Genomic DNA, 12,372 nt, shown 5'->3' with positions numbered 1-12,372 from the left:
TTCCCTTCTCTCCATTTCTCTCTGTCCTATCCAACAACAACATCAACAATAATAATAACTACAACAGCAAAACAAGGGCAACAAAAGGAAATAAATATAAAAAAAATTAAAAAATAGAAGAACTGAAGAAAATTAACAAGTATGAGTAAGTTTCAAAATGTCCTGAGATCTTATAGTGAAATATGAATAATGCTAGATTTTCAGTTTCAGAGAAATGATTGAAGAAAGTTATTGTGTAGAATCATTTTTAATTCCTTATAAATGTTAATTCATTTAAGTCTTGAAGCAATCCTACTGGAAAGATACTATTAAGTATTATTAATGTTTTTACTTTGTAGATGAAGAAACTAAAAGTTGAACATTCAATAATTTGCATGCTTAGTATCAAAAGGAGGCCTGGTTGTGGTGTGCCTGGTAAAGTATACACATTACCATATGGAGGGATCCATGTCCTCCAAGTCCTTCTCCTACAGGGGAAGTTTCATGAATGGTGAAGTAGTACTGCTCGTATCTTTCTCCTTCTCAATCTATGTGCTTCTCTCTCATTTTCTCTGTCCTATCCAATAAAAGAAAAAAAAATGTCAAAAATATGATTTTAATCTAGAAAACCTAGCTAAGTACTTCCTGATCTTACTCAGTCTTGCCTGGGGGCCAGTCAGTGGCACACCCATGGAGTATACACATTACCATGTGCAAAGACCTGGGTTTGAGACTCTGTTTCCCAATCTTCAGGGGAGATACTTTACAGTTGATGAAACAGGTCTGCAGGTGACTCTTTCTCTGTGTCTCTCTGTATCAACTTCCTCCACCTCAACTTTGCTCTCCTTTCTAAAATAAAATAAAATAAAAAGAGTATTTTTGTGAATAAGAGAGTAGCAACCTCACCTGTGAAGGTGACCATAAATACAAACGTCTTGGGGCAGGTGCAGTGGCAAGCCTGAGAGTAATTCTGATGTTCCCTAATATGTAAGTTCTGTAGAGTCTTTCACTGATAAATCTCTTCATTCTTTTTTTTTTACTTTGCTTTTTAATTTAAAAATTCTTAATTGACTGTGTCACTTACTTAAGAGGAGGTGATTCAGCATATAAAACACAAGACATGTGAAGCCCCAGCATATGCTGGAGTAGTGCTCTGGTCTCTGTCTTCCTCTTTCTCAGAAGGTAAATTAATGCATCCTTAAAAGAATGCCTTAATATTAATATATCTGCAGTATTTATTAAATATGTATTCCTCACTTAGCTTAGAATATATTTTAAAATCAGATAATTCAAAAGCTGAAATATATTTGACAGTGATGACTGTGAAAAATTTGTAACTTTCTTAGTATATTATACACATTATATTAAAGACATCAAAAATTCTGAAAAAAAACTATTTTAAATGATTCCTTACATTTTCAGTATGCAGCAATTTTATTTGTATGCAGAGCTTACTAGTATTTATTTAATTTTATTTTTGTTTAGTACCCCCACGTTTATTAGCTGGGGATCTATAACTGCATTGAAAGTCTATTGCTTCTGTTAGCTATTTTTTCCCTTTTTTTTTTCTTTCTTTTATTAGTAAGACAGTGAGAAATTGAGAGGAGACAGGAGATAGAGAGGAACAAAGAAAGCCATCTGTAGTACTATTTCACCATGCATGAGGCTTCATCCCTATTGCAGTTGAGGACAAGGGGACTAGGGCAAGAACCTGAACTAGGATCCTTGTTCATGGTAACATGTGTGTTCAGCTGAGTACATTATCACCTGCCCTCTAATTTTTTTAAAGCTTTTATATTTTCAAAACTTTTATTGAAATGAAATTCATGTGCTGTATTAAATTGCTTTTATACACAGATTCTGCAACTCAAAATAAAATGAACATCTACCTCTACTTCTTTGCATTGGGTTGTTGGAAAGTCATGGTGCATTTTTTTCATAGAAAGATGTAGGAAAAATATGCCATTTTTTTGAAAGCCCAATAATTGCTTCAGAAATTTGAGCTTCATGGTAAAAAGAAATGGAGAGGGAGAGAGAAGTAGAGACATGTACATTTGTGAAGATTCCTTCCCCCATCCCAGCAGGATGCAGGGACTTGAGCCTGATTCCTTGTATATGGGGACAAGTGTATTCAACTAGGTGCACTGCCACCCAACCCACTTAGCTAAGGATAAGTATTATATGGGCCCCAGATCACATAAACTCGATGGGGTTTGTAATCAACAATATGTATACTCCTTTCCCATATTTGGGAGCTACTCTCTTTCTTGATTTAGCTTTCTGGTCCTTTTTCCAGCCATGACTTCTTCTCCCCAGATAATAACTTGGATCCACCTGCATATCAGATTTCAGGCTCAGGGGAAAAAAGAAAGAAAGAAAAAAAAAACAATAGTATAGCCACAGGCCCTTTTGAATATAACTAAAATATACCGACTAGCTATCTACAAAATGGAGGACCCCCCAACTCTTCATCTGCACTATTTTAGCCTTTAGGTTCATGATTAGTCAACAATTTGTTTGGCTTTATATGTTAACTCTCTTTTCAGCCACCAGGTTCCAGATGCTAGAATGATGCCAACCAGACTTTCCAGGACAGACAACCCCACCAATATGTCCTGGAGCTCTGCTTCCCCAGAACCCTACCCCACTAGGGAAAGAGAGAGGCAGGCTGAGAGTATGGATCTACCTGTCAACGCCCATGTTCAGAGGGGAAGCAATTACAGAAGCCAGACCTTCAACATTCTGCATCCCACAATGACCTTGGATCCATATTCTCAGAGGGTTAAAGAATAGGAAAGCTATCAAGGGAGGGGATGGGATATAGAGTTCTGGTGGTGGGAATAGTGTGTAGTTGTACCCCTCTTATCCCTTGGTTTTGTCAGTGTTTCCTTTTTATAAATATAATAAAATAAAATAATAAAAAATGAATATTATGGCACTGTTCTTTAGTAACAAGCAGGTAATACTAACTGTTCACTGTGTAATAGCTTATTTATTTTTAAAAATTCATGAAGTAGGTACCCTTATTTTTCTTAATTACACTGAAATAGAGAAAAGTTGTCTGTAATCACATAGCAAGGAAGTGGAAGAGTGCTTAGTAGGTGTTAATATCTACTAAGTGCTTATAAATAAAGTAGCTGTATGCATACTGGATGCATATAGAATTCATAAAACTTAATTTCATATATGAAGAATATAATATTCACTTGGGCTAAGTAGTTTGCCCAAGGCTAGGTCACTAGCTTTTTGATAAAGAACTGTAAATCCAACATACAAATTTAGATTATTACACATTTACCAGTCACATAACACAACTGTCTTTGGAGAACACAAAGTTAGAGTACATATTTAAAAAGTATTTAAGTGTTTTCACTCACACACACACACACACACACACACACACACACACACACACACTCATCTCTGGTATATAGTACCTGAACGTGATATGCAAGTCTTATACTATGATGTTGAACTATCCCCCTACCTAATTCTAAAATACCTTTAAGACTTTTTTGAGGAAAGGACCTAAATGAAGTATTAATGTATTTGCTTTAAGTAGATGATGATGATTGTGAAATCGTGTTTAGAAGGCACAGCAGCCAATTTGCCTTCTGGTTTCTTAATAAATTGTGGCTATGAATAACTCACTCAGCAGAGCGCATGCTTTGTCATGCACGACTCAGTAGGAGCTCTGCATCACATAGGAGTGCCATGGTCCCAGGACAAAGCTGAAGTGCTGTCTTTCTCTCTTTCTCCCCCCTTCATATCTGTCTCTATCTTTTTTCTCAAGAGAATAAATAAGTCAGCCCATTCATAAAAAGTAAAAACATAGCAATAATAATTAACCAACCTCTCACATTCAGAGTGCTTCATATGTTTGGTGTTTCTTTGTTATATAAATATTTACTAGTTACTTAATTTTTGCCCAAAAGAATTATAAAGAAAAAAAAAAAAGAATTATAAAGCAGGCAGTCCAGCGGTAGCACAGCGGGTTAAGTGCACTTGGTGCAAAATGCAAGGACCTGAGTAAGGATCCCAGTTCAAGCCTCTGGCTCCCCGCCTGCAGGGGAGTTGCTCCACAGGGGTGAAGCAGGTCTATAGGCATCTATCTTTTTCTCACCTTCTCTGTCTTCCCCTCCTCTCTCCATTCTCTTTCTGTCCTAACAATGATAACATTAACAACTACATCAACAATAAAAAGACAACAAGGGCAACAAAAGGGAAAATAAATAAATAAGATTTTTTTTTATTCCAGATTTTAAAAAATCCCATCTTTAATGTATGGTGGAACAACTTTTTGAATACATGAAAACATAATACAGTAAATATAACCAACATTGGAGATGGGAAAAACTCAGGTGAAGGAAGCTTTTCCATAGCAACAACTCTATCTTGAAGATGTCAATAACTGAAGATCAACAGGCTGATCAGCTCATTTACCAATAAAAGTTTACTCTTGGGCTTTTAAAGCATTGACAGACCTAGTAGATTATTAGATTATTTCTCAGCTACTACTGTGCTGTCTCAAATTACTGCTTCCTCACTGAATATAAATCTGGATTCTGTAAACAAACATTCAAAATGTAATATAATATATGAGATTGAAATTTGGAATGTCAGGCTAAAAAAAAATCGGAGTCAAGACAGCTGTGAGACCATAGCTTCTTATCCAGAAGAATTACAAACAAAACACCTTTTACAATGAAGTCTACTAAGTGAACTCTAGATTTCATTATTATATTAATGTCTTCTGAAAATTAAAAATATTTCCCATTTGAGTAAATGAAAAATTATGGATTCTAATCAAGAACCTGTTGCTTGCTATTACGAATTTGGGCACTAAAACCTTGTAAAGTGGGTAAAACACCCCCATTTCATATCTCCTTTGTATATCTGCTCTATTTTCAAAATGAAGACAAATAGTTTCATCCAGAAGAATATAAGGAAGGTTTCAGATATATAGCAGAAATATGGCAAAAATCAAATATGTGATGGAACCAATACATAGTAAGTAGACTTCATATCCTAATAACAAACTAAGGAATCAGAACATTTTGTGATACTATAAAAATTATTTATTCACTATACACAGAACATGTCCCCTATAAAATGTACATGTAAATCACTAAAAAGGATAATTTGGTGAACATTTTCTCAATTACAGACCATGCTATGTTATCAGTTGGGATGGGATAACAGCTCTCTGCCTCAAAAATATAATTATAGCACCCAGTTTTCTTTATATCTAATGTAAAATTATTTTGGGGATTATTTCCTAGTATGTGTTTGAGGCAGAGTTAACAACTTAATGTAACTCTAGTATATCACAGTCACTACACAATAAACCAATTATAGATTAAAACAAATCTAAATTTTCATCATCTGTACTAATGGGATATGAACAAAATAATGGAAATACTGGATTATTTTTAAATGGCAGATAATCATAAAAATTACTTCCTTTGATAGCATATTTAAATACTGCAGTTTAGTAATTAAATTGGGATGTAAATGGTGTAAGATATTTGTAATACACCTCAAAACAATGAGGCCACAGTATAACAATTCACTAGAGATTGTGCTTAGTAGACATAACTTAGTAGAGTAACTGAATTTTTTACCTATTCTCCCCAACTTCATTTTTTTCCCACAGTAAATGTTTGCTGAATATATAGACTAGGATGTGGTAGAAGAGATGGACTGACCTATGTATTCTCTTATCTGGACGTCAAGTACAACTGGAATTTGCCTGGGAAAATGTTTCTGGAAGATGTAAACTGCATGTGGCATACAAGTAAACTCAAGATGCCAACTAAGCAAACCATTAAGTAGAAAACACTGGCACTGGAATAGACAAAGGCAAAACTTTTAAGAGATAACCAAGAAAAGAAATTTATGCTGGATAATACCTTTTTTCACTCAATTTAGATTTGAGACAGACCAATAGAGGCACTGTAAAGATACTATGGCTGTCTTCCTTGATAGTCAGACATTCTAGTTTCCAATAATTTATGACCTGTTTATGAATCAATAAAAACCTATTCAGATTTAGGGATTAGTTTCCACAAGTACAACGTTGAATTTCTTTTTATTTGTCCTAAAATGCTTACTTTCAAACTTGAAGGGACTTCATTTATTCCATGTAGTTTCGATAACATTCTTTCATCTTTTCAGACCAGAGTCAAAATATTCGCACAGTATTCATACTGCAGCACCTTCCACCCACCCTTTTGTCGCTTGAACTGCCCTTCTTTGGTTCTTTTTCCGCTTTCTCAGATCTTTCTTGAAGTGTAGTAAGCAGAACTGTACTGGGTATTCCAGCTGCAGTTTGGTCTATCATTGTCGGAATGGCTTCTGCTACGCCGTGGTCTTCCAGTTGGTCTACTGTTTCTAGGACTATAAGATCTTCTATAGTTGTAATCAAAGGACCGACTTCTTGATCTTCTTTTTTCATAACTTCGGCTTCTAGAACGTCTGTATCTGTCATATTCATCATAGCGTGAAGAACTGTACACGTTCCTCTCTTCCTTGGCTTTCATTTGATTTGGAGTCTTTCGATCTCCCTGTGCGAACTGTATTTCAATTTGGCGTCCACAAATCCACTTTCTGTCCAAATTATGTAAAGCATCTTCAGCATCACGAACACTCTCAAATTGAACGTAAGCAAATCCTCTTCGACGAGTGTAGAAATCAAGTGGAACATACACATCAACTATAAGTCCATAACGACCAAATTCCCGTCGAAGATCTTCAGACCTGGTGTCGTCCACCACGTTCCTTAGGAACAGAGACGTGTTATGGGGGCGCAGGTAGCGGGACATGGCGGGGCGTGAGCCTCAGGACACTAACGGGACCAGCAAACTGACCGCGGCTCCGGCGGCAGAATCTGACAAGATTTTTTTTAAAAAGAAGTATAAAGCAAAGTGCATAAAGTCAAGTTCATCCTAGCCCATCCTATCATGTGTCCAAATGGACAGTTGTGAGAAATTAATATAAATGCAACAAACTTATGGTCTATTTTTTAATTTCTTTATTGTGGGATTAATGCTTTACAGTTGACAGTAAATATAGTACTTTGTACATGCATAACATTTCCCAGTTTTCCACATAGCAGTGCAACTCCCACTAGATTCTCTGCCATCATGTTCCAGGATCAAACCGTCCCCCCAATTCACCCCAGTGTCTTTTACTTTGGTTTAGTACACCAACTCCAGTCTAAGTTCTGATTAGTGTTTTCTCTTCTGATCTTGTTTTTCAATTTCTCTCTGAGTGAGATCATCCCATATTCACCCTTCTGTTTCTGACTTATCTCACTAAACATGATTCTTTCCAACTCCATCCAAGATGGGGTGTAAAAGGTGAATCACCATTTTAAATAACTGAGTAGTATTCCATTGTGTATAAAGTCTACAACTTACTCAACCACTCATGAGTTGTTGGACACCTGGGTTGCTTCCAGGTTTTGGCTATTACAAATTGTGCTGCTATGAACATAGGTATGCACAAATCTTTTTGGATGGGTATGTTTGGTTCCTTAGCATAGATCTCCAGGAGAGTAATTGCAGGGTTATAGGGCAGGCCCACTTCTAGCCTTCTGAAAGTTCTCCAGACTGCTCTCCATAGGGGCTGGACTAATATACATTCCCACCAGCAGAGCAGGAGGGTTCCTTTGTCCCCACAACCTCTCTAACATTTGTTGCTGCTACCTTTTCTGATGTATGACATTCTCATCAGAATGAAGTGGTATCTTATTATTGCCTTTATTTGCATTTCTCTGACAATCAATGACTTAGAGCATTTCTTCATATGTTTGTTGGCCATTTGAATCTCTTCTTTTTTAAAAAAAATCATTTTTTTCCTTTATTGAGGGATTAATGTTTTACAGTTGCCAGTAAATAGAATATTTTGTACATGCATGACATTTCTCAGTTTTCCTTTTGGATCTCTTCTTTTTGGATATGAAGAATATTCTGTTCATATCCTCTTCCCATTTTCAGATGTTTTCTTTTTCTTTCTGTTTTTGTTTATTTTCTTATTGCTGAGTTTGGTGTGCTCTTTATATATGTTGGTTATTAACCCCTTGTCTGATGCATGGCATTTAAAGATATTTTCTGATTCTGTGGGACATCTCTTTGTTTGGGTGGTGGTTTCCTTTCCTGTTTAGAAGCTTTTTATCTTCTGTATGCTTCAACCCATTTTTTCCAACACTATTTGTTGAGGAGACTCCCCTTTTCCTATTTAATAGTCTGGGCACCTTTGTCAAAGATTAGATATACATAGGTGTGGGGTTTTACTTCTGGGATCTCAATTCTATCCCACTGGTCAGTGTGTCTACTTATATTCTAGTACCAAGCAGTTTTGATTACAATGGCCCTATAAAACAATATGAGATCTGATAGTGTGACGTTATGGCCACTTTAAATGGGACCATAAAACTCAGTAAATTGAATATATATATATATATATATATATATATATATATATACACATATATTAACTTATTCATATAATATAATTGCCCTTATTTCATTACCATTATTGTCATTATTATTATCATTATATTTATTATTATTTATTTCCTCCAGGGTTATTGCTGGGGCTTGGTGCTGGCACTATGGATCCATTGCCCCTGGCAGCTATTTTTTTCATTTTATTGGATAGGACAGAGAGAAATTAAGAAAGGAGGGGGAGAAAGAGAGACACATGCAGACCTACAACACCATTCTTGAAAGCGTTCCCCCTACTGGTGGTAAGCAGGGCCTCAAACTCAGATCCTTGAGTGGGTCTCAAAGGTGGACCACAGCTTGGCTAAAGACAACAATGAGATATCACTTCACTCCTGTGAGAATGTCACACATCAGAAAAGGTAACAGCAGCAAATGCTGGAGAGGGTGTGGGGTCAAAGGAACCCTCCTGCACTGCTGGTGGGAATGTCAATTGGTCCAACCTCTGTGGAGAACAGTCTGGAGAACTCTCAGAAGGCTAGAAATGGACCTACCCTATGACCCTGCAATTCCCCTCCTGGGGATATATCCTAAGGAACCCAACACATCCATCCAAAAAGATCTGTGTACACATATGTTCTTGGCAGCACAATTTGTAATAGCCAAAACCTGGAAACAACCCAGGTGTCCAACAACAGATGAGTGGCTGAGCAAGTTGTGGTATATATACACAATGGAATACTACTCAGCTGTAAAAAATGGTGACTTCACCGTTTTCAGCCGATCTTGGATGGACCTTGAAAAAATCATGTTGAGTGAAATAAGTCAGAAACAGAAGGATGAATATGGGATGATCTCACTCTCAGGCCGAAGTTGAAAAACAAGATTAGAAAAGAAAACACAAGTCGAACCTGAAATGGAATTGGAGTATTACACCAAAGTAAAACCTTCTTTATGTCAAAATACTCTCTCTTATACCTTTTATACCTGGCCTAATGTCTGTACATATTTAGTGTATCTTAATTCCATCAAATGCCTCGCTGCATCTTAACTACAGTGACGCTAACATTTGCTGCTGTATCTTGTTCCCCTCAGTCTCTTGCATTTGGCTTCTATGCCAGTCTGTTTACTCAACACTAATTATTGTGCTTTTTAGCTACTCTCTATACCTTCATCTTTCAGGAATCAATATCCATGTATCTTCTTTCTCCATAAGGCCATTTTAGAATGTATAAAATCATGCTGACTTCTTATCAAATGCTATTGTTTGGATAATGTTTTGTATTAATCTGGAACTATATAGAGACCCACTTTTGTTAATTTTAAATATTGTACTAGACATGGTGTTTAAGGTAAATTTTAAAATCCCAGAGGGCAGAGAATGGAAATATATGTTTGACAACTAGTATCTAAGTTTGGATTGATAAAATGCACATTGATGTACTTTGATGGCTCAGTGAGGTCCTGTCTATTAATGTCTGTGACCATTAGTTTACCTGCCCTGGAAAAGGTTAGAACGTACATCTATTCAGGTAGAAACTGGTCAATAGTAATCTAGAAAACTATATACTTACTGAAGGTTTCTTGGTTTTATATCATATTATTTTGTCTCTTTCTAACATTGATTCTTATAGTCATATCTAGATTGGTATTTTGCTTAAAATTTATGGTAACAAAAGTGCACTTGACTATATGACACTGGTATTATTATCGTTATACATTCTTTAGTTGATGGACTCAATCTATAAAATATACTTAAAAACAAATGAAGATTCACTGCAGTGATTTCTGAATATAGTCTGCTTACCTCAGTTAAAAACTAGTAATGAAAGCGATTTACTTGAGTAAATAGAGATTCATAGCACAGGCCAGATCCTGGGTTCCCTGCCACATCCCACTTGTCTGAACTTACCACCTATGCCTCTATTGTTATTGGTCTATTTCCTTTTCTTTTTTTCAGACTCTTTTTTTAAAATTTTTATTTGTAAAAATGAAACACTGACAAAAATCATAGGATTTGAGAGGTACAACTCCACACAATTCCACCACCAGAAGTCTGTATCCCATCCCCTCCCCTGATAGTCTTTCTATTCTTAATCCCTCTGAGAATATGGACCCAGGGTCAACTCTCCCTTTTCTTTTTAAAATAAAATAAAGACACTTCTAAAACTAAAAACTAAAAAAAAAAAAACAAAAAAAAACTAGCAATGATTTTGTTATAGTGGTGTTGGTGGTTTTAGATAATACAGAGACAGAATGAGAGAGAAGGAAGAGATGGGAGAGAGAAAGAAAGAAATACCTGGAGCACTGCTTACTTACTAATGAAGTTTCCCCCTGCAGGCTGAAACCCTGGTTCTTGCACATGGTAATATGTACTTTCTGCCTGGTGAGTTGCTGCCCAGCCCCACCTATTAATGAATGTTCTTTTTTTTTTTTCTTTTTAAAAAATATTTGTTTATTTCCCTTTTATTGCCCTTGTTGTTTTTATTGTTGTTGTAGTTATTATTGTTGTTAATGACGTCATTGTTGGATAGGACAGAGAGAAATGGAGAGAGGAGGGAAAGACAGAGAGGGGGAGAGAATGATAGGCACCTGCAGACCTGCTTCACCACTTATGAAGTGACTCCCCTGCAGGTGGGGAGCCGGGAACTGGGATCCTTAAGTCAGTCCTTGCACTTTGTGCCACCTGCGCTTAACCCACTGTGCCACTGGCCGACTCCCAAGTATTTAATTCTTCCTGTGAGTTGTTCTTCACTTTCCACTCATATGCAGTATTCATTTTAGTTAATGAGTTATCAAAGGCAACATAGTTACCTAGGAGGTAACACAATATGTAGACTTTCTAATTGGAAGCATGAGGTCCCAAGTTCTATGGAATCTACCAGAGGAGTGCTTTGGTTACTTTATTTTATTTTATTGTGCTGTTTCTTTCTCTCTTCTTCCTTTCTCTAACTGGTAGATAAATAAATCTTTTACAAAAATTGAAGTAAGATAAGCTCCAAAATGATAAACTGTTTATGGATGAGGTCACACCTATTTAGTTTAAGGCACAATATTCAGTGCCTAACGCATGATCACTTCATACTAAATATGTGATCAATTATTTGTGTGAATCTGTGCCATAAGTCACACATACACTGTACAAATTTGTTAACGTAATTGTTTACAGCTTATGTATATGTGTGTTTGCAGAAAAGAAAATTTTAATTTCATTCATTGGCAAATGTTAACAACCCCCATTCACAAGTAATGGTATCTCAGTTACCACCCAAATCTGGTTTAAAAAACAAGCCACAGTAGTTGCTTCTGCTAAGTTCTTTAGGCTTTAAAGCATAGAAACTCTGTTGCTGAGCCCTTCCCCACTAGGGAAAGAGAGATACAGGCCGGGAGTATGGATTGTCCTGTCAATGTCCATGTTTAGCTGGGAAACAATTATAGAAGCCAGACCTTTAACCTTTTGTATCCCACAAGGACGTTGGGTCCATACTCCCAGAGGGTTAAAGAATAGGAAAGCTATCAGGGGAGGGGAGGGGGTACAGAGTTCTAGTGGTAGGAATTGTGTGGAGTTGTACCCCTCTTATCCTATGGTTTAGTCAATGTTTCCTTTTTATAAATAAAAAAAAAATTAAAAAAACTCTGTTGCTGATGAATTTGTACAAGACATGCAGATCAAGAAGGTTATTACATAGAAAAATAAATGGATATTACTTTCTACTGTTCCATGAGTTGTTGGTATTTATTGTCCAAATGGACTTATGTGAAAGGTTTCTAATGGAAAGATAACATACTTATGGCCTCTTCAGATGGGAGCATTAGTATTCTGATCCAAGAGTTTCAGAAGCATTAGTTTACTTTGAATATTTTCATATCTTTTTACCAATGGGGCTTTTAGTATTGGAACAAATTGATGCCTAGAGTCCAAAAAAGCTGTTTAGTGTGAGATAGT

The 12,372-nt window shown here is 36.2% G+C and overlaps 2 protein-coding genes across 7 annotated transcripts in view; one reads left to right on the top strand and one right to left on the bottom strand.

The window, feature by feature from the left end:
• The window catches only part of UNC5D (unc-5 netrin receptor D), a 704,674-nt gene that overhangs the window by 273,753 nt on the left and 418,549 nt on the right, over window positions 1-12,372 (top strand). The window lies entirely within an intron of this gene.
• LOC103118117 (serine/arginine-rich splicing factor 10-like) lies at window positions 6,052-6,866 on the bottom strand. The gene has a single exon (XM_060182769.1). It carries the CDS (start codon window positions 6,801-6,803, stop codon window positions 6,255-6,257), a length of 549 nt encoding a protein of 182 aa, XP_060038752.1. The 5' UTR covers window positions 6,804-6,866; the 3' UTR covers window positions 6,052-6,254.

The sequence above is a fragment of the Erinaceus europaeus genome, chromosome 2 (genome assembly GCF_950295315.1).
Source record: "Erinaceus europaeus chromosome 2, mEriEur2.1, whole genome shotgun sequence".
Classification (NCBI taxonomy): Eukaryota; Metazoa; Chordata; class Mammalia; order Eulipotyphla; family Erinaceidae; genus Erinaceus; species Erinaceus europaeus.
The sequence above is the reverse complement of the archived record's forward strand: the minus strand, read 5'-3'. Positions and strand labels throughout refer to the sequence as shown.